At 31.8% G+C, this 23,216-nt stretch overlaps 3 protein-coding genes across 3 annotated transcripts; all 3 read right to left on the bottom strand.

The window, feature by feature from the left end:
- Positions 1-2,133: 2,133 nt before the first annotated feature.
- On the bottom strand, positions 2,134-5,956 carry LOC137808585 (protein RBL-like). Its single transcript, XM_068609763.1, has 5 exons — positions 5,803-5,956; positions 5,446-5,544; positions 3,228-4,318; positions 2,886-3,147; positions 2,134-2,404 (listed from the first exon to the last, which is right to left on the bottom strand). The coding sequence occupies exons 1-5, from the start codon at positions 5,819-5,821 to the stop codon at positions 2,223-2,225; spliced, it is 1,653 nt and encodes a 550-aa protein (XP_068465864.1). The 5' UTR covers positions 5,822-5,956; the 3' UTR covers positions 2,134-2,222.
- A 3,568-nt stretch (positions 5,957-9,524) lies between these two features.
- Positions 9,525-12,674, bottom strand: LOC137808584 (cyclic dof factor 1-like). Its single transcript, XM_068609762.1, has 2 exons — positions 12,387-12,674; positions 9,525-11,249 (listed from the first exon to the last, which is right to left on the bottom strand). Exons 1-2 carry the CDS (start codon positions 12,531-12,533, stop codon positions 9,954-9,956), a joined length of 1,443 nt encoding a protein of 480 aa, XP_068465863.1. The 5' UTR covers positions 12,534-12,674; the 3' UTR covers positions 9,525-9,953.
- A 3,680-nt stretch (positions 12,675-16,354) lies between these two features.
- Positions 16,355-22,875, bottom strand: LOC137808583 (phospholipid-transporting ATPase 1-like). Its single transcript, XM_068609761.1, has 7 exons — positions 20,667-22,875; positions 20,252-20,558; positions 19,198-19,903; positions 18,989-19,112; positions 18,640-18,859; positions 17,882-18,340; positions 16,355-16,813 (listed from the first exon to the last, which is right to left on the bottom strand). The coding sequence occupies exons 1-7, from the start codon at positions 22,180-22,182 to the stop codon at positions 16,594-16,596; spliced, it is 3,552 nt and encodes a 1,183-aa protein (XP_068465862.1). The 5' UTR covers positions 22,183-22,875; the 3' UTR covers positions 16,355-16,593.
- Between the last annotated feature and the right edge of the window lie 341 nt (positions 22,876-23,216).

Below are 23,216 nucleotides of genomic sequence, written 5' to 3'. Positions count from 1 at the left end.
TACTGCTTTATTTATTTAGGTTTAATTATTTTGTGTCTAATAAGATCTGTCCTTAAATGACAAGTGTCATAGTAGAACTTTATTTATTTTTCGCCTAATACTACACCAATTCTTTTTTTATTTTGATATGTTTTTAATTCTTAAAAGTAACTTTTATTTAAATCAAAAGTGGTGTGATTGTTGAATTTTTTTTTCCATACTTTCAGTTCAGGCATTAAAATACCTTATTACAATATATATGATGAATATAGGAACAATTTGTTGGTAAATTTGGAGAACGGTAAATTTTGTTTCAAATGATCTTGGATATTTATGGTGATTGTTTATGGTTATTTGTGATGGCAGGATAGTGATTCGTGGTTGAGGTAATTTTATAGTATTTGTAGAATTTTTTTTTTTTTTTATGTATATTGGATTGTAGAATTCGTAATATTCTTAATGTAATTTTTATTTTGGATTATATAATTTAAAAAATAAACTTAGATTCAGTGTCTTTTGAATTATTTAATTTATAAGATATTTTGAAATTATAATTTGGATTGTACAATCTAGTAGGACAATTTCAAATTCAAGTTTGTTTTTTGAATTATACAATCCAGATGTGAAAAAAGTTGATCTTTGAATAGGAAAAAGAGTGGATCCGCGGGTTCCAAATGAATTGGCTTATTCGAAAAAGGTCCGAATAAGTATTATAGTAAAGAGGTGTTATAAATGTGAAAAACAATTTTAAATTTGAGTTTAACTTTTAAATTGTACAATTCAAAATACATATTATAATAATAAGAGATGTTATGAATTGAAAAATTCAAAATATATTTCCAAAAGAATATCTTTCAAGTTATATAATTCAAAATGTATTTTATTAAGAAAAAAAAGTATTTTAGATTGTAGAATTCTAAAAATATCTTCAAATTCAAAAAATACCTTTTAAATTTTAGAAAAAATATATTTTCATATTATAAAATTCAAAATATAAATTTTAAGAACAAAGTGTAGTAGAAGCTATCGATAAGAAACAATCAACCTTAATCATAAGTCTTATTTGTGATGTGAATAAGGTGTTCTTCGAAGGAGAATTTTATAGTATTATAATGCCAAAGGTAACACACCATGAAGTTCCATATCAATATTCACCCAAATCTTCATCTAAAAAAAAGGATCAAATACAAGAAAAGGGTCAAATGGGAACATTTGAGGAAACAAAATCAATAATTAAGAGTAAAATACAAGGCAATGACTTAAGTAAGTTTACTTCAATAATTTTAAAATGAGAGTACAATTTTTTTTATCAGTTTTTAGATCTATAACTTATACATTATAAGATTTTCAAATTTAAAATAAACAACGAATTTAAACACATTATAAATACTTTTATTTGAATCTTATAAATTGACCATTTAGTTTATTTTAATTTTATATTCCTTTTATATATTTAGTAATTTAATTCTTCAAACAATTAGTCTAAAAAGATTATTTATAAGTAATCTAAACTCACTCTTTATTTGTTTTTATGATTAACTTGACATTCCAAACAACAACCTCACAACTTGTTTTCAAGGATAATATAATATTTAAAAAATAAATCTTTACAATTGTAAAAAGAAAGAAAAAGAAAATAATGGTTGTATAAATTTATTAGAGTATTAAGATATTATTACTCCTTTTTAATGACTTGTTTTCTAACCTATCATTTTCATCTTTATTTCTAAATTAAATTTTAATTATTTCTAATGAATTTACTACAATTCTATATCACAATAAAAATTATTTATCATAATTAAAAACCATAATTTATATATTTAATTGAATCTATTTATGAATAAATTTAATTATAGTATAATTTATATATTTAAAAATATTTATTTATTATGAAGTTTAATTAAAAAAAATCAGTCTGGAGAAATTATATAAAATAAAGAAAAATACTAATTTACATATGATCATTTTAGTTTTTATCTTAACAAACTCATCAATTTGCTAACCTACCATTCTTTAAAAAAAATAAAAAAGAACTTGAGAAAGGTTTAAATTTTAACCTTCAGATGCATGTAATCTAAGGAACAAATCAAGTTTCAGTTCTCTCCATATCATATCTACACTTCTATCTCTCTCTAGATGTCCATTAACAGAAGGTTGTCCAAGCATCATTTTTCATATCAAAAGCAAAAGACAAGAAATTATAGTAAAATATGCTTTTACATGCATGAATTTGCAATAGGCCATTATTCATCAGAAAACTCATCCCCATAAAAACCATTACTACCATCCTCATCAACCAAAGATTTAGTTTTGAATTTTGATGGTTTGCTAGATTTTGAGGGTTTCTTCAATTTTTCAGCCTGCAACTCCAACACCTTCTCTGAAGGTTTCCTCTTTCTTTTAGTTCGTGTTCCCCAAGCATCATCTGCAAAGCAATTCTAAAGACTATGTAACAATTGCACACACAATATAAACCTTCTTTCAGTAACAGGCAATCAGAGTCTATGTGAATGTTTGGACTAAAAGTTTGCATACTTAAGGTTGAATGATCTTCATTTTGCAAAAGTAACTCTCCTTTAGTCCATTTCAAACAAGTTTCAATGCAAAATTGAGACAACTCAGTTTACAATAAAATACAATTGAAAACCAAACATGAAGTTTTCAGTTTTACTTTTTGAATGTACATTGAAAACCAATTATGCCCTATGTATATTTGACATGTGAAATTCAGTAAATTTGCTTGAAACACAAGGAAGAAACCAATACTAAAAGGTTCCTTGAAATAAATTTGCTGACTGAGTTAGAAATTGGGGGGTTCAATACTTCATTTTCTTCATTTGAAAAATCAGATTTCTTAAGAATCCAAATACTTAGCTTCTAGCACATAGTGTAAGGCTTGACATTACCTTCAAGAGGACTTGAGTTATGATTCATAGTATGTTCATTTGGTCCAGCCTCTTCCGAAAGTGGGGATCCTGAGTTATTGCTATCCACCAACTTGGAAGAACTTTCTATGAACTTGTCCATCTGTTCAGGGGCATCACAAGTGGGAGTTGCTGGCAGGAAACATAACTCTTCTTCAGACATTTCAGAGTCACTGAAACCAGGATCTTTCTCCACGGTTACAATGTCAACTTCGTCATCTTCATTAACATCCGATTCTTTTACCTAAAAAAATGTGAACTTAAGACTAAAATTTAACAGGGAAATATAAAGAAGACCAGCATGACTATCTAACACTACCTTACCTTCTCAGTCTCAGGAATCAAATCAAATTCATCTTCTCGCTCCACATACTCCTCATTTTCCTCGAGCTCTTTAAAATCAGGAGCAAAAGCACTCCAGTTCTCTGTGTAATCTTTAGCCCAGATATAAACTATGCCATTCAAAGAAACAGATACAACAATAGGACGTACAGGATGCCATGCTAAATCAATAATGGCTTCCTTAGGTCCTTCAAGGATTTTGACAAGACGCCCAACTCTGTCCCATATGTAAATCTTGTGCTCTCCTTTGCTAGCAGAACCACCAACAACCCACTCACCATCACCACTGAAGCAGGGTGCTTTCCAGTGAACCTTCGTGATTAAATCTTGAAGCTCCCGGAACAAAATTAAGCATTTTGACCCTACAGCCTTCAACTTCTCAACACCATCTAGATCATTGAGGTTCTCATTCAGATCGTCAAGTGCTCTAACTTCATCTTTCAGAGGTAGAAGATTTTCATAGATCCTAATTATTCGATCATTTGAGTTTGTTAAAAGATATTGTCCATTCCTGCTGAACACAATGTTCTTCACTACAGAACCACCAGGAATAGGAACCATGGCACGCACCTCATTATCTATATAGTTAATTATAAGAATTTCCCCCTTTGAGTTTCCGACATAAACCAGGTTTCCATTCTTACTAAAACACGCAGCAGTTGGTGAGAAGGAGGTAATTCCATCGGCACACTTATTACGTGAGGCAGGGGTTGCTCCATTATTAGATATCTCCAAGACAGAAACTTTAAGAGAAGTTGTATTTCCTGTGTTCAAGTCAACAATCATAGGAGCACATGAGAGAGGGCATGCCAAGCAAACAGATGGTTTAGAGGAACCCGGATGAAGACGAGCATGCAGAGGCGTTTGTTGTAAAACTATTCTTGTTATTCTCTTGCCACTCATAACATCCCACAGTGAAAGTGACTTGTCAGCAGCAGATACAAGAATTCGGTTACCACACTTCGACCAACATACACTGGTTATTGGAGATGAACAATCATTATCTCGGAGCTCTTTAGCAATGCCCCGGGTTTCGAAATCCCAGATAACACAACTTCCGTCATTGCACCCAACTGATTTAATTGGTCAAAGCAAGAGTTGAGAAAGTTGATAATGTATAATAGCTCCAATTAATAATTCATAAAATTAATTTGTTATTATATTTATAGACAAAACATTCAAAATAAAAATAGGCACATGCTATGCAATGTAAGTTTATGCATCAAAACAAGAAACTACTGCATAGATTAGAAAGATATACTCAGTATGAATGTGGTGATGCTCTTATTGTGCAACCTTCCATGGTTCCACTAGACCCCATTGGGTGCCAATACTGCTGAGACAATCTCCCCACACACTCAGCATATATGTACAGATTTGTCCCAACAACATTCTGCATACCCACAAACCAAAATTCTTCAAATAATTAGCACTAGCGAAAGCAATATATCTTCCTTTCTAGACCATAATGACCGGAAACATGTGATAACTGCCACCATAATCCATAAATCATCAACTCAAACAAGGCATATCTCCAAGTCTACAACAACTCTATCTCTGAATCTCTTCTGCCTTATTGTCAAAGGATTGACTGTTTGCACAAGGTAAAGTTGCAATATCCATGTTTTCCATTAACCTATGACTTAGGGTTTAGGGTTTACAGGATAAGCTTCAATTACAAACTTGCAAGCCATTTCGATACATCATTCACAGGGACTAATTCAACTCAAGTGAATACATGAATCAACATACTAGTTTCAATAAAAAAAACGACTATTCCCCACTCAACCAAATCACACACTGCTTAAAGCGCATACCAACTTAACACATACATATACACAATAATCAAGACATTCTAAAAACCAATAAAACCAAACCACATCATCCATATCATACCACGTTGTTCCAGTACACGACCGATTATAAATTGGTAAAGTAATCATAATTCCTGTCACAAAGTATCATCAATTGCCAGAAAAACAGCAAAGCAAAACGGACAGACCTAGGTTGTATTTAATTGTGTTTTCTTTTTAAATTTTCCAAAATTATTTTATCAAAAAGATTTCAAAAACTGTTTTTCAGTATGGTGGGTGAAGAATATGTCCCAGGGCAAAGAAGAATACCATAAAATTGAAAGTAAAAATATCAAAATAACTGAAAAAAAAATGTTCTTTGTTAAAAGGGAATGTGAGAGAATTACCAGCAAGAAGTGTACCACGACGATTGAAGGCAATACATTTCATACACCCATGTTCCAAATACTCCTCTATCACTTCCGGAAAATCTCCCTGCAAGGGGTCTTCAATATTGCACAAGATAACCACAATGTTAGTGGGTACCCATCAATGTTAAAACTTATGAAAAGAAAAGCATGAAATGGAAATAAAAGTAACTTCTTTTTCGTTGTTTTAGTGGGTACGCATTTTAAACTCGTCAAAGGTTAACTAATTGAGTGTTATGGACATAAACAAAAAACAAAGGTTAAAAAAGATTACGCTGGGTTGCTAAAGCAAAGAAAAGGGGCGTAAGAGAAAGAAACTGGAAGAAGAAAACGAACCAATGATTTGTGCGTTCATCGTTGCAAGAAGCTTCGAGTGCAGAGTGAGAGAGAGAGAGAGAGAGAGAAAGAGAGAGGTTGAAGTTAAGAAGGGGAAACTGAGGCAACACAGGACCAACAAGAACAGTGAAAGAGAAAAGAGGTAAGACAGAAATACAATAAATGTCTTTTCCTAAAATTCTATTATATTAATTATTGTCTTAAAATATTTTTAATTAATTAATTTTTAACTAAATTTATAAGTGTTAAATAGTAATGATATAAAAGAATTTGTCTTCACAAATTCTCACTTCACCTCCATAAATTTCCTCATTACTTCCATATTAATTATAAAAATCTATTTTAATTTTTTTTAAATAAATAAATAACCCTAAATAAATTAGAATTTTATCTTTAAATAATTTCATCTACACTCCCCCATCACATATTATATTTCCCTTCCAAGTCCAATGTGTAAGCCAGTTTCATTAAAAAAAAAATTAAATAACCCTAAATAAATTATATCTTCATAATTTTTAAATAATTTAATTTGCACCCGCACTCCATATTTTCCTTCCAATCAGAGTATGTGAGAGAAAACAATTTCATCATTTGAGAGTGTATGAGAGCGAAAAAATTCATTTTATTTGACATTCTCCAATATGAAGATATTTTTTTTAAGTTTTATACTTCATTTTTGGACATTGTTATTTTTTCTGAATTTTGTGGGTTCCAAAATAAATAAGCGAACAAAAACACAATCATCACCTGTAAAAACACCACAAAGCGTACTTCAATCACTATCCACCACTACCACCACTTGAAAATGAAATAAATTTCTATTTTAGTCATAATGGTATTGCTAAAATTAAAAGAAAAAATAAATATATATATATGGGAAAGGTATGAAAATGAAGGCTTTCTCTTTTATCTACTTGAAATATTTTTATTTTTACATAGACTTTATGTGTAAATGGGATGTTCTAGTATAGTGAAAAGTCCAATAAGTAGGCATACCTATCTTGAATTTTATATACAACATCTCATCTGATTTTATTTTGCATAATTAAGCTCTTTACAATCACATTTCTATAATACTTTTTTTAATATTTTCATACTTTTGGGTATTTATGAAACCAAGTTTTAGAGTGAATAATTTAATTAAATAAATTTGTAATTTCATTTTCCAAATTTAATTTGAATTTTCAATTTAGCTTTTTGATCTTTTATTTTCATCCTTTAACCTAATTTTTCGTCATCATATTTTATTTAATTTTTCTTTAAAATATCACACTAATTAAAGAATCCTTTTGAGAATTCCACATTGTAGAGTCTTATTTTTACCAATGCCACCAAATATTTAAAATAGATTATCTGTAAGTTACTTTCTTTGTTATTGAACCTTAATAATGTCTTTTTTTTTTAAGTCTAAAACTATATTTAGATTATCTGAAGTTAACACCCTAACCTATATATATTTAAACCTTCCAAATTGTCAACAATATTCAACTCATTCACTTTAATATCATTTTACTATCTTCTTCTTCCTAGTTTTTCTTTTCTCCATTTTCTGCAACCATTCTTCAATTTGCACTTACTTGAATGATGATGAGAAAGGCAAAATCCATGCCCTATTTAGGTGAAGTTGCACCAACCATTCTAAAATCTCATCATCGAAGACGATCAAGTTTTATGAAGTTAGAAACCATTGTAGAAGAAGAAATGCAAGAATCTAATTCACTGCACAAAGGTGTTCTTCTTTCTTTCCCTGTGCTTCTTTCTGGGTTGCTCTACATTTTGATGTGCAGAGGTGTGGTTTAACCTGCTGTTCAATTCAACAAATGTAAAAGAGTTTTGCCTATACTTTGGAATAATAAAGGTGAAAATTATACATTCAATCAATTTTCTTTTTAATATTTTATATCATTAAAATTACTAAAAAAACTAATTTTAAAAATTAAAATAATTAATTATTTTTGACTAAATTGAAAATCATTTTATAAACTAAAAAGTTATTAATATTTAAAGTAATTTCTATTATTAATAAAATTTTATAAAATAGTTTTTAAATAAGTATTTAACCATTGGCTACTTAGGTTTTAACTATTGTAGAGATTAGTTTAAAATTTAAATATTAGTAGTTAAAACTTAGATAGTTAATTTAGATACCAATCTAGAAACTATTTTTTTTATTAATAATAGAAACGACTTTTGTATAGGAATAATTTTGTAATCTCTAAATTAATATTTAATTTAATTAATATAACGATTAATTATTATTTTTTAAAATTTATTTTTGGATTATTTTATTCTTTTTCAAATAAAAATTCTTCATTTTAACATAATAAAAACTTCCACCTACTTTAACCACTATCTTAGAAAATTTTTATATATAAAAGAAACATAGAAAGTAATATTATTAATTATGATTTTTATATGAACCAAGGAAACTAAAATGCTGAGGTGTAAATTTGGTTAGAGTTTCAAATCATTAGTCTATGTTAATCTTGAACACAAATTTTTATAATGGAAATTCTAAAACTAACATACACTTCAAAACCACAACAAATAGTTTTTTCATGTAATCACTCACTATATTTTATTATATAACCATTATTATTAATATTTTTTAATATATAAAGGTACATAGTACCTCTGTTGCTAATAATAATACCCATATGAGCAAGATAATTAGAAAAAAAAAATCTCCACTTTTTCATTCTATTGCGTGATATTGATACTGGACTTTTCACCAAACTTAAAATGATTTCAGTTTTATTGGTAGTATTATAAATTTACTTTTCTATGTATTATTTTAAACTACAACATAACCGTGGCTGATATATTATCTTTTATAAGTCCTCTAATGGAAAAGTTGAAGTGATCTTGAAAATTATTCCTACAATGTTTAAACTATGGAACATATGAAATTAGATATTCAAATCATATCACGTATGATGAAGACAATAAAGAATTTCATGCTATTATTGATATGAAATAAGTACATTATTTATTTAGTAGGGAAAGAAAACCAGAGCAAAAGAGAAAACTTATATTTTTGCATTATATAAGCAATGTCTTTTACTATAAATGTGAGGTTCAGAAATTATTCACTACGCATTCATTATAGTGTGGACAAACCCATTGCAATCCCAGGAAAAAAAATAAAAGTACCAAAATGTTTTGGCAGCATATCATGCTTCATCATACTCATCACAAACAACAACTATGATATGATAAAGATGTGAAAAATAAAAAGTATTATGCTTAGTATTGTCCACTTTGTAGTTTTTGAGCTCCATCCATTTCGGGTTTTGACTTAGACTCCTAAGCAATATGAGAAAGAATTTACAATCTTCATAGATAATGTTAATAAGGTTAATGTTCCGACCTCAAGCCCGTTGAGATAACATCATTAGGATCAATCACCGCATTTAAGGTATTGTCTGCTTTGAAGTTTTTGAGTTTCATCACGGTTTTGTCTTTAAAAGACGCCTTAGTGGATTAAGGGAGAAAAGTGTATTAAATTGTTATTCACCTCGACTCCTAAATGACATAAAACAATATTTTGATCATACCGGAACATAAAGTATGCACTGATGTCTTGAAGCAATTGTCTATGTTTTACCTTGTGCAATTGAGATTTCCATGAATTGCATGATTTTTACTTTATCTATATATAAGACTTGAAGAAAGAAAATTTGCTAAAGCAGTTCCCTTTTTGGTACAATCAACTCTCAAGATAGAAACAGTAAAATACATTCCTCAAAAGTCTGAAAACAGTACACAGATGTCAATGACACCAAAATTTCTAACCAAATATTGACTAGACAATGATAAAAAAAGATGAAGAATCCATGAAAGAGAATCAATTCACAGGACTATGTCTTGATTGCATCTATTTTGAAGCCTAAATATCATACCTCAGTCAGGTTTTTCATGTTCATCTCATGACTCTTATTTTACCATGAAGTAAATGGTGACACAAGCTTGAGATTCTTATTGACTAATTACTGCTGCTGAATACATGTCTTCTTTAACATCAATACATGGAACCATCCCAGGTAGAGAAATGGAATTTTAGAAATCTTCTATGCCTCATCTAACAAGAAATGCCAATTTGACATGGTTGGTCTGATCACAACATACAATTAGAACAAAAACACAGGACTTCACAAGCTTTCCTGAAAAGATTCAGAGCGTGAGAAAGCAGCAGGGTTTGTCCTTCGAATTTGATTATGATCAGCACTTGTCTTAGATTCAAACGATTTGAAGACACTTCCTTTTATAATGATTTTGCTCTGATCAGATTTTCTTCCCAAAGTTGTCCATATAGAACTGTTTGCAGCCTCTTCTGGGCCATTAATTCTAACAGTCTTAGGCACCCAAAGATTCTGTTTCATTGCAGCTTCCTTCGGTGTGCTTCCATCTCTAGAATGCTTTCCCAAGGTTGGGGATCTATCACCAGAACTAGTACTGATGCTAACAGAAGATGAAGACAATGAGATGCCACTAAATGCAGATCCAATCAATGAAGACTCTTCCTTTTGACCAGCTAAGCTTGACATGAAACCTGAATACGAATAAGGTGCTGCAGGTAGCATTACTGTTGGTATGGAGAAGCCAGAAACTGCCATCATGGTTGGAGAACCTGTGTAAGGAAGACTAGAACTAGTGCTACTGGACCTAAACTCCTTCACATTCCAGCATGGATTCCATTGATAAGACCATGAAGGGACAGAATGATAATGAAATGGATGTAAGGGAATTAAACCATTAGAGTGTTGTGCCAAACCAACCTGCTCTATCTCATCAGATCTAATAGAGTTGCTTGAAGGGTCCTCACCATCATCTTTGATAGTGGAAAAGTCCACATCAAATTTTCTTTGGCCATTGAGACTCAAAACAGTTTCTAAGGATTCACTAAGAGGAGTTTCCTCCCTTTCTTTGATAGGTCTTGAAGTCACAGAGAGTTCATTGGATGAGAGAATCATATCATCACTAGAAGCACTGGAATGTGTCTGGATGGCAGATGCACCATCAGGAGTCACAGGTTTCTGACAATACAGCAGAGCTGAGTGCTTGTTCTTACGCTTACCAGCCCCAACAGGAACATTTCTAATTGCCCCTCCAGCAGTCCAATACCTTTGGCAATTTTTACAGAAATGTCTAGGTTGGTTAACATTGTAATTGTTGAAGTAGCAAAACTTTGTTTCCAAACTATTGCAGCGAGGACATTGCAGGACCTTGTCTGGCTTCTTCAAAACTTTTTCTTCATCAATATTTCTTTTAGGATTCCTGTGGTCATTAGTCCTATGAACTACTTTGGTCACCAGTTTCAGTGAAGGATTTTTACATATGTTTCTTGGAGTATCACTACCATCTTCTTGAGGCTCAGTCAGTTTGCTAGAAACTTCTTCATTCAAAGGAACATCCACTTCATAATTAGTTGATTCTTCAAGTCCATTCTGCAATTAAGGACCATTTTTGTGTCAACTAGGAATACATGAAACAGACAACTTGCATTAAGAGTTAAGACCAAAGGTGCTACTACTAACTCTGTTACAGAATGTAAGGACTGGCACAAAGTATGCATTCCAATATAGAATATAATATCACAAACTGCCACTCACTAATAACATCTCAGTATTTATTTCATGGTTAACCTCCAGCAATAAGATAAGCATTAGATGAAAAATGGGACATAGGAATTTGAAAATGCCATCAACATTCAACTTCTAAAATAACCCAAGAATAAGAATCTCCATTCACCAATTATCTATCCATATTCCATTGCTACAGTTGTTATAACACAACCTACAAAGTTGGCCCATTTAAACTGCATAATGTTAATTACTCGTTAATCATGAAGTCCAAGTTAAAATTAGAATCCAATACAAAATTCAAATCAAATTCCACAGCTTATATTTACTGTATCACCAGAAAATCAAAAACTGATTTTATTTAATCTATTTTGTCACTCCCTATAACAAAATTCAGCCTCATTCAGCACCTTTATAAAAACAACAAAAGTCGTATTCCATTAGGTGGAGTCAGATTCATAGATCCCACACAGTATCATTAGACTCAATTAAAGACCAAAAGTCTCAGAAATATTATTCACCATCTATCCCTTTTAAAAATTTCCTTCAGTGTCTTTCTTGGTTTTCCTCCACCCTTTTTCACATGGCTAAAAACAATGCTATCCACTCATTTCACTAACTACTTTTTTTTTCCAAACAAAATAATAAAGTAAAAAATCTTCAGAAATCTGGCTCACAATATTTTGGGGGCTAATGGGCATGTGGACCACATCCAAATATTCATTATACAAATCTAAGCTTGCAATAGGAAGAATACATCTAGGTGCAAGAAAAAAGAGTTTTCTACCATTTAAACAAACAAAAAATAAATCATGTATAGCTTTCATATACCCATTTGAGTAAGGCAAATAAAGATTCAGCCTTTTTGTGAGTTTAAAAATGCAAACTTTAGCATGAACCTTACTGAAATTTTTTCACAAGAAAAGAGCAGCACGGGAGAAGGAGGAAGAAATCAGGAGATGGAAAATGAAAGAGTAGAGAAGAAGGGTTGAATGGCATGACCATGATGATGATGATGGGTTGAGGCAGAGGCTGAATCTGAGTCAATGAGTGTAAATCTGTGAATGGAGTAGTAGGCTTAATGGGAATATGAGTGTTTTGAATATCTGCTCCAAAAAGCTTTATTGCAGAATCTCTATCTTGGGACATGCTTCCCTCGTACCCAACCCATTCACTTAGGACCCAAAAAGTGTCTTAAGATGGTACAACATAACCCACAACCATGGGAACCAATCTGTTTTATTTGCCAAAAAAAGAAAAGAAGAGCTAAATGGTATATTGGAGTTACCCTTTTAAGATTTTAGACTATGCCTATCTTTCTTTTATATCATAAAGTACTTTTGGGAGACATATCCTAACCTGCACAGGGGATGAAAGGTGATTTTTTTATTTATTTATGCACAATGTATTTCTATTATAATTTTTATAAATTTTTTTATTTCTTAATAAGTATTACTGCTATTATTATTATTATAAATTATTTTTGCACGTAAAGACACTGATAATGATTCTTATTCATCTTCTTATTTCTATAACAAATATACAAAGACAAGACTCACAATACGTTATTTATAATTTAATAACTAAGGAATAATTGTAAAGAGATTCACCACTTCATAAAAACTTCTTTAAGATAAGAACAAACATAAGAGAAGATAAATCTTAAACTCTCACAAAACTCACAACTAGTAATTTCAATCAATCTTCAAGTGTATTTGTGTTTACAAATTATGGAGACACCTATATACAAAGAGTTTTTGTCCTAGGAGTGGAAGAGACAACAAAAAATAATTAACTTTATTAATCAAAAGTTAACTCCGCTAAACAAAGCTACCACATCTTAATCCCTTGAAATTAAAGAATACACGTGAGTAGTAATTCCTTGAATCTAACCGATATAATGATTTTATGTGAAAAACAATGATAATTTTTGGAGAAGTCACACATGTAAAACACGATCTACTCTCAATGAACACAAAATGACTCTTAAAAACTTGAATGAAAGTGAAAGAGTCAAACTATCACATGTTACTGTGAAAGTGACATGTGGTAGTTAGAAGCTCTATAAGACACATCTAACTTTCAAGAGACATTAATTTTATCCAACGTCTCTCCTCTCAAGTTTAACATATGAAGTTCTTACTTCTCTTAAGTTCATCTAAAAACTAAGAAATTACTCAAATATAAGTCCTCTAATTTCCTATTCCAAAGCTTGGAGTCTTCTTCTTGTTAGTCTTCATGGAATCTCCTTCTTTATTCTTCTTTATCATGCTTCTTGTTTTTATTCTTATTGTTTCCTCTTCTCTTTCTTCAACAAGCTCTTATTCATTCTTATTTGCGTAATTTAAGAATGAGCATCCAAACACATCATTATAGAGAAAACCATGAAAACGGGGAAGAATGACATTGGAACGTCTTGCGCCATTGGCTCAAATCAAAACTCAAAATGTTGGCATATGAAAATATATGAAATATACACATTTCTCAACACCAATAAAAATGTCATATTTGTGAGAGACATTTCATCTTAAGTTGTTACTAATTTTACCACATTTTTCTTCCTCATGTCGATCCATGATATAATTGAAGAACTATTAAGAAATTGTGGTACCATCATACGACTTTAGTTTGAACAAATTTCTTAAATAATTCAATGAACTAAAATCGTTTTTTTTTCCATGACTTCACTTAAATATCAATTATATTCGTCTTAACCCTATACGACTTTAATGTGTAATCAAAGTCGTTCCACCTTCATACGACTTCATATTCGTCAAAATAAATTCATTTCAGCTTTACTCAATTTTAGTGTGGAGAAGTCGTGTCTTATTAACACAACTTACCTATATTCAAAATAAAATAAAATAAATTACCTATTTCCGTAAAATTACACTTTTTATGTAAATTTTCTGAAGTTTTGTTATTAATTTATTTTAGATGGACTCAAGAAGTAAAAATCTAATTTAATTATAAGATATTATTAAAAATACTTAACATACTGTAACTAAATTATCATTTTTATAGATGAGTTTGCGCTAAAGAAGATTTAGAATGAAAAATAGATAAAAACTCATTACATACAATTTTTGTTTCTTTCATATTCATAAGATGATTACTCCGTGTTTAAAAATTCGTGTTCAACACTCATCAACTGCAAAAACTAATTTGACTAACAATAGTTATACTATAACAAGTGAGATTATTTTATAACCTAGTAACTTGAAACGTGTTTCAGTACAAAAAAATTGTATTACACACTTATTTTTAAAATAAAAAATTGCCTTTGTGTTAAAATAATATAATAACCATTTAATAGCTTTAATCATATATTTTATAGCTATTTATTTATTTATATATTAAAATATTTTTCTCCAAAATATATTTTTATGAGATAATCTATAGGTTAGTAACATTATAACTGATGTCGCACTTTCAATATATAATAATTAAACAATTAAATTTTTATTAAAAATGTATAATTTATAATTTTTCTTTAGAAATTGCTGAGTATGTTGTTTTTAAATAAAATAAAGAAGATAAAATTCATTTTATTAAAACACAAGGGGCGTAAAAGTATCATTTATTTAAAAGTTGTAAAAAATATAAATATTATTTTATTAACAATATAAAAAAAAGACAAACATGTATCTTCAAAATTTATGGGGTGTGTGATAATTATTATTGATAAATGTTGATAGAATTCTCCCATTTTCTAACAATTGGCATATCTTGACAAAGAAGATTGTTTAATTCATAAGAAAACTGAAAATGTCTGTTTCAAAAGGTTACCTAAATAACTAATAAAGGCACCACAAAAGGTAGAAAAGACAAGTGCTTCTTTATGTCCTTTTGGAAGAACTCTTTGCACCATTTATTGTTAAAACAATAGATTTGGACCAACTTGTGACTTTTGTGCTGTTTTCTGTTTTTTTCCTTTTATCTTTTAGGTGGATGACCACTTGTCAAACTAGTCCTTCTCAAGAAACATAAAACCATGACAAATGTCACAATAGTGATTTTTTTTCCATAAATAATTTGTTCAGTAGAACGGAGACCGTGATACTTATAATTTCTCTTTTTAAATGTAGAACTCGAATTTATATATTATATAATTATGAATTATATAAATTAACACGATAGATTTATGTACATAAGTATATTTCATTTATTTTTTTGGGAAATATGTTTATCATGACTAATTCAAAATGATTTGTTTTTTACTTTTTATAATCATAATAAAAATTTATACAATAAGTTAGAACTTTTAGAAAATTAATGTATTTTTTCTTTTTAAAATTGTGTTAAAACTATACTAAAATTGTCAAAAATCCAACAAATATTTTTTTGAATTAAATACTTCACCGATACGTGTCTTACAAGTGTCTTATAAATATTGGTGTCCGATACTATACATATGTCCAATACAAACACATCATTTAAGAGGCATATCTAAGTCTCATAACATACCATGTAAGTGTCATGTTATCCTTAACATTTTTCAATTTCAAGCACCAAGAAAAATTATGCACCTTCTTCATGTTATCCTTAACATATATTTGAATAAACTTGCAGGGTTTAGAAAAAACAAATAAAGAAAATAAAATAAAATGATTTTTTTTCAAGAATTAAATATATAAACTTGTTCATAGAAGCATTTTCATAAAATTTTGTTTCAGTTCATTTTAATCTATGAACATATTATTACATCTAACTAAAATAAAAATCAAAAAAGTGTTTCTTAATAGATTAGAAGCTCAATTTCTAGATAATTTTTGTACACTTCAAAAGTAAGTAACAAGTCACCCTTTTTCATAAAAGGGTAATTCATAGATTTTTATAAAAGATGTAATTTTATTATAATTTAAGAAAACATGAAGTCTTGCAGAAGAACAAAATTGGACCAAGCAAGCTTAAGGGGGAAAACAAACATCATCATGCAGGAAATGAACTAAACTCTTGAAGTAAAAATATAAATTATAACATGTAATCAACCTTTGTATTTTATCTGCTATAATATTGTTAATTTACAACAAGCTAATTTATCAACACAAAGAAGTAACAATAAAAGAAGCCTCTGAACAAAAACTCCATCCTTCGGATAGAAACAATGAAATCTGACAACCAACAGAAATGCTGTGACTTAGCCTAAAAGAATATGTAACTTTACAAAAGAAATGATATTGTGTAAAGGGAAACAAGCTAACATGTGCTATCTTGGTTGGCCATCTGAAACAGGAAGCATTTCTATCTGCCCTCCTCCATTGTCTCTTGGATTCCAAAACTTCTCAATTTCTCTTGAAATCTGAATATCACTGGGAAAATAATACTGGTAAAGATATTTTACAACTAGTCTGGGAAGTAATGCGGCTATTACAATTCCAAGCAAACATAACCAGAACAATGCAGTGCCTGCAATATCAAAGATAGCCCTGCAGAAATTTTTGAACACTCCTAAATGTCAGATTGTATATACAGAAATGATGCTGCAAAGGCTTCTGAATCATATGATTGAAGGGCAAGAAGGAACTCATCCAGAGGAAAACTTAGTGTAGGTTTACAGTAACATAGAAGAAGAGCTAACAACACATTCTCAAATACTATAAAACTACAAAATCATAAATGAGACTCATTAAATAAGATGTCAGACTCACAAAATTTTGTGATTTCTAATAAATTTAATTAATGACAATCTGTGTTGTCTCTTAAAACACACTCCCTCCATTCTAAAATAATAATAATTTTGTTTTAGTTCCAAAATAAGGGTCATTTTAGTTTTTAAGCTATTTTTCAACAATACCCTTTCATATAATTAAGAGTAATCAATATAGTGTTAAAAGAGACAAAATAAAAGTAGCTGTAAGTTAAGGATATTTTTGGCTAAATTTACAGTACTATGTCTTGATCAGTGTCAAAAGCAGCAGTTGATTGTGTGAAAAGAATCTAAAGGAAGAAAAATAAGTATTTGCATGCTTGGGATTTACAATTGCAAGATGTTTAATTAACTGTCCAACAACTATAGACTATAACTAGCATTCAGCAGTTATTAAGAGTTTATTAGAACTGGATTGTTTTTAGAGTACCAGAAATATAACTCTCCCTAATCCCTAAACATCTACTTAAATATGTTCTTACTAAGGTAAAGTAAAATTAAGCTGAGGTATAATCTGTGGATTAAGTTACCTGTGACATAAAAGGTAAAAAAACTACTTTTCCTTTAGAATCAAACATGTTTTTGTTTCCATTTTTTATTCCAATCTGCAGTCATACAATGGTTTGGTTCTAAGATGGACTATAAGTCATGAAAAATGGAGACACAGTACAGAAACACAGAAGAAAATCAAGTGACCCATCAAATGGAAAAAACTAATAATGTATACAACAGAATAAACAAATCTGTTTATCCTTTTCATGCATGTTATGATAATACGATGGTACTACTACATTAAACTATTTGCATAAAAATTCAAAGGGAGAGATCAGGAAAAGATAGCACATACCAGTAACCAGGAAAGGCTGGTATAGCATCAATAACCACGACACATATGAAAGTTGCAACAATAGAGCCCCAAATGGCTGCATGAGTAATCCAATTCCACCTGATGACATCCATGGCCAGATGCAAATTAACCAAAATAACTACTGCAAGAGTCCAAAGATCACCTATGCTTGCTACGTCTACACTGGTTCCCCAATATGCGATAAGGGGAGTGAAGAAGACAGCAATGCTTTGCCACAGAGTATCGGCCATTGTCAACCAAAACAGTTTTTTGTTGTAGGCCTCATGTCTCAGCCCAGACCCATAAAGCTGAGGATTCTTTAGGAGAGTCCTTTTACTAAGATCCTTGTCAAGAATACCAACAACAATAGTTGGCACCGCAGTGTAGACTATTGAGTATAGCATGCTGCTCCATTCATTTATAGCAGTTGTCAATGTGGAGGCAGTAAAGAGCACATACCTGGAAAACAGACACAAAGCAAAATTAAGATGTCAAAATTTGGATGCGTAAATCTTTGCACAGATTAAAAACCACCATACTATACAATATAAAAAGAACTTTTCATTTTTTATACAGATCAAGAAGTGAATTTGATGAAGTATATGCTCAGAAGTACCTCAGTTCCAACATCAAGAACTAAGAAATCTTTTTATATATAGAAAAAAAAAAAAAAAAGGTGACTTGTGGCATACACAAATTCAAAGTTATATGCAGAAATCGTGTAATTAATTATATTCATTTTCTGAATTTTAACTTACCAAAATAGGACAAGAACAAAGATAGCATTTCTGTAAAAGTTGTATATTATCATGTAACCCAGTCGTTGGTAATTCCAATGGCCATGTATCAATAAGAGAGGCACTAAAAACCTAAACTGCCCCATTGCAAAATCTGAAGCCATTACAGCTTGCCGACCTTCCTGTCCACTGATTCCAACTCCAATATCAGCCATTTGGATCATCGATACATCATTAGCACCTACAACAAAGTCATAATAAACATAGTTTTTTCAGTAAGTTCCTTTTCTTTTTCTTTGGTATCCTTATTAATTTTCTTTCTCTTGAAGGTAATTGACAATCTGAAACAATTATATAGAAGATTTCATACCATCTCCAATGGCCAGCGTCATGTCATCTGTCCTATGCTTCACAAGGGCAACAATCCCAGCCTTCTGTAGTGGAGCCACTCGACAACAGAGAACAACAGAACATCTAATTGCAAGTTGAAAGAACTGGAGTCAATAGAATTGAGCTAAGTCAGCACGTATAAGCAAAGAATACACTCTAAAAACACATTACAAATTTAAGGTCACTTACTTCTTCTTCAAGCTCATTGTCAAGAATATAAACAAGGCTGGTACCATCAACAATCAAGGCTAGAGTTGAAACGGATCCTGAACTTCCTTCTGAATTGGGAGTAACCCCGGGCACAGGCATGTGTTGTCTAGACATGACAAGGGCATCTTGTAAACGTCTTCTACATGAATCTCTATTGTTGGTATTGATTATAATTTGAATCATGTTGCTCGTTAGGAGCTTAGAGGAGTATCCAATAGATATGGCAGTTTCCTGTTTGTCCCCAGTCAAGACCCATACTTTAATACCTGCAGTCCTTAGAGACTCAATAGATTCTGGCACACCTTGCTGCAGCTTATCTTCAATAGCAGTTGCACCCAATATGCAGAGATCCCTCTCTATATTGATAGAGACCTTGCGAAGCAAAGCTGCCCTACCCATCAAAGCAGTACTTGCTACCTCAAAGGCAGTGTGCCATTGCTCAAATTCTGAAGCATCTAAGTCCCGGACCCCAATAACAAGTGTCCTCAAACCCACAGAGGAATAAGAATGAAGATGGGTTTTAGTTGCTTGTAGTATGTCTGTGTTCAATGATTTGTCAATCAATCTAAGCATGGATGTATCTGCCCCTTTAACAAAAAGTTTCACAGAATTGTCACTGTACCCCAGTATAACTGACATCCTTTTTCGATCACTGTCAAATTCATGCAAACCTAAGACATTGAACCTGCATGACCAATAATAGAAATATTCATTAGAAGTAGATAGCTATGGAACCTCATTACACAGGAAAGCATCGTACACTAAATCACTACATATCCAGGGAGGAAGGATCACTAGAAGACATGAAAGAATTAACTGCATTATCAACAACTATATAGATTTTATCATGACATACATAAGAGTCCAACAATATAAATATTTCAGAATATCTTTATGTAAGCTGAAACAACATTTATTATTAGTAAACCATTAACACCAAATTACTTCAGTTTGTCAATGTAAAACATGTTTGTCTGCAGAAGAAAAAGAAGCAGATTGTAATTATTATAAAAGAAAAAGCAATTAAATTTACCTTTGCCTTTCTCCACGAATATCAAGGACTATGTGACCTGAGGTTCGTTCAATAAGCATAAAACCATAAGCAGCGGCAGCATAAGTCAATGCTTGTTCATCCGGTGATTCCCCCTGGTAATCTATCAGCTTGACCATAGGGTCAGATGTGTCAACAACAAGAGGCACGATGGTATTGCAGGCTGCCAATGCTAGAAAGAAATCAAAAATCTGTTTTCCCTCTTCATTTGTTAATCCACTTTTTGATAATTGCAAAAGCTCTTGATTAACTTTCACCCTCATCTTTGGCTTAAAGACCGTCCCATCCGCTGACAGTAAAAATGACATAAAATATCCTATTAATTATGTAAAGAAAAATAAAAGCACTTATGTAAAATTGTACTTGAACAGACAAACATTTGAAGATAGAAATGAACCTTGAACAGAGTATTCAACTTGCTCATTCTCAAGACTGGCTGCCGTTGAACTGTAATCAAACCCCAAGATGCTTGCGCATTGAAACTCCATCTTGTTCTCAGTCAGTGTGCCAGTTTTGTCAGAAAAGACATATTTAATTTGGCCTAAATCTTCGTTAATATTCAAAGCTCTGCACTGAAATCTTGACTTTGTATCCTTATCATACATTCTGGAGTCTCCGATCATGAAGTATGCCTGACCAACACGGACAAGCTCCATCGAAATGTACAAGGATATAGGGATCATAACCTGATACACTATAACTGACATGAGAAAAGTGAAAACAATTTCCGGTGCCCATCCATAATATTTATAGTTTTCCTCTTCCCCCGTTGAAAAATCCAGCTTCCTATAATAAGGCGAGAGATTCAACTCATCCTTGTGGCGCTTTAACCAAACAGCAGCACAAACTGAGGTAACTGTACACAAAGCTATAAGAAAGAAAGAAAGCATAATGATCTCAGAGTTCATGCGAGACTCAAGAAGACTCCTTTTGGATGGAGCTCCTGAGCTGTTGAGCATGGCTTTGGTCTCAGTGCCACAATACACGGCAACTCCCAGTGCCCAATTAGTATTCTTGAGCTCACAGCCTCTAAGGACAATGTTAGAGGATCCAAGAGACAACCTCTTTCCATCAACTTCTATATTACCGTGAAACCCATATATATTCCTATTGGGTTTCTCACACTTAATCAACAGATTTAATTTCTCCTTTTCTGGCAACTTAGATTGAGTCTCTTGCTTTGCATACCTAGTTTTCAAATTAGACTCTCCATCCAGATTAAGAGTCTGTACATAAGCAACCCCAGTGGGGTCACTAGTCGAGAGCAACACAACATCACAAGGAATGGTTTCATTTGCTCTGATTTGAATAACTTCCCCAACTCTAATATGCTTCCATTTCTTCTCTACAAACTTATCATTAACCAAAACCAATCCTAGCCTGTTGTTCTCAACTTTGTCTGACCTGTGCCTCCTCCAGTCCTCAAATGCATCCTTCACAGCAGTAACCAGAAGCACAAAGGCCAATGGCAAAATGGAAACACCCCTCCCAAAAACAGCTAACTGAGGGAGCTGATTAAGAATGGCAATTGCAAGGAAGTAAATATAAGCAACTCTATGAAACTGTTCAAACAAATTCCTTGGAAGAAAGGTGAGGATGGAGTACTTTCCAGTAAGAATCGAATTCCCTGCAAATTCAAGCCTTTCATTTGTCTTCTCGGGATCATCAACATAAACCAACCTTGCATCCTCATCACTGATTTCCTTCTGAGACATACTGAGAGCCTCAGAATCAGCACCCTTTGACCCATACATCGCAGCCTTGGATCCCGAGTAGCCAAAACTCACTTCCCTGGTGGAGTTGTTAACACCAGAACTCCTGGACTGAGTGGACAGGGTACTTCTACGTGATGATGAATCCAACATTAAAGAGTCAAAATTGGAAGAACTCTCTAATGGGGCTCTCGGTTCCATCACAGTGGTCCTTGAAAGATAACACTTTTTAACTCATTTAGATCTTGGAAAATTCCAAACATTCGGAAACTCAAGTGCAAAGGGCTGGTCTTGAATAAGGGATCAGAAGGTGACAAGCCTCAAAACCCATGATCCAAAAACCACCGAGAAAAAGAAAACATGAGACCCAACAACACAATTCCTAAAACCTCGTGCAGTTGACTCACGCATAAGAGATTAGTCCTCACAACGTGGCGAAAACACGGCTCCAATCCCCTGATCACATTTTACGTATGTCTGACATTTTCTGGAACAGAATTGTGAGAGAAGGAGAACCCAAACGGAAAGAGCGCAGGAGTTTGGACGAGAATAGAAAGCGTTGAAAAAAAAAGGTGCCCAGAAGCGGAAATCACGAGAAGTGTGTAGAGATGGTGGGAAATGTTGAGAGGGAAGTGAGGGTGGCGGTGTAATGAGTTGGGTGGAAAAGGGTGTGAGAAGAGAAGGGTAACGTGGGGAAGGTGGAATTGTGAGGGTGGTTGTGGGTGCAGAGGAAGAAGCGTGTTGGTGGAAGAGAGGGTGGTGCTATATGGCAAAAGGTCAAAGGCATTGTAGAGAGACAAAGGACGGCAATTGCAAGGAACACAGAATCAACAAGTCAGCCATGGTTGTCCCAAACATCTCCCTAATTAAATGTCTAATGTTAATTAAATCCCTAATTCTAATTAAATGTCTAATGGTATATTAGGCACAATTTAATTTAGTGCAAAACATTCATCCTTTTTATTTCATCTTAAAATTGTCCCATATTATATCATATATTTTTAGTGTTTATTATATATATATATATATTTATAATATTTTTTGTGTAAACAAATTTTTTCTTATTCTACCCTTATTTAATATATCTATCATTTTATTAATATATCTATCATTATTTAATATGTCTATCATTTTATTAGTATAATGAAATATTTTGTCGTTTCATATTAATCCTTATCACACTAGGTGGTCAGAATTTGAAAAAAGAGAATCCAAAGAAAAAAATATATTTATTA

Source organism: Phaseolus vulgaris, chromosome 3 (genome assembly GCF_000499845.2).
Source record: "Phaseolus vulgaris cultivar G19833 chromosome 3, P. vulgaris v2.0, whole genome shotgun sequence".
In the NCBI taxonomy this organism is placed as follows: Eukaryota; Viridiplantae; Streptophyta; class Magnoliopsida; order Fabales; family Fabaceae; genus Phaseolus; species Phaseolus vulgaris.
The sequence above is the reverse complement of the archived record's forward strand: the minus strand, read 5'-3'. Positions and strand labels throughout refer to the sequence as shown.

Excerpts from the sequence above, each read along its gene's own strand:
- LOC137808585 (XM_068609763.1), bottom strand. Across the intron at positions 4,319-5,445 it reads TCGTGGTACACTTCTTGCTG|TTGGGTGCAATGACGGAAGT; the intron begins GTAATTCTCTCA and ends CAATTAAATCAG. Across the intron at positions 3,148-3,227 it reads TGATTCCTGAGACTGAGAAG|GTAAAAGAATCGGATGTTAA; the intron begins GTAAGGTAGTGT and ends ACATTTTTTTAG.
- LOC137808584 (XM_068609762.1), bottom strand. The coding sequence starts at position 12,533 with ATGTCCCAAGATAGAGATTCTGCAATAAAGCTTTTTGGAGCAGATATT. Across the intron at positions 11,250-12,386 it reads AACCCATCATCATCATCATG|AATGGACTTGAAGAATCAAC; the intron begins GTCATGCCATTC and ends CCTTAATTGCAG.
- LOC137808583 (XM_068609761.1), bottom strand. The coding sequence starts at position 22,182 with ATGGAACCGAGAGCCCCATTAGAGAGTTCTTCCAATTTTGACTCTTTA. Across the intron at positions 20,559-20,666 it reads AGTTGAATACTCTGTTCAAG|CGGATGGGACGGTCTTTAAG; the intron begins GTTCATTTCTAT and ends TTTTACTGTCAG. Across the intron at positions 16,814-17,881 it reads CCAGCCTTTCCTGGTTACTG|GGCTATCTTTGATATTGCAG; the intron begins GTATGTGCTATC and ends AAATTTCTGCAG.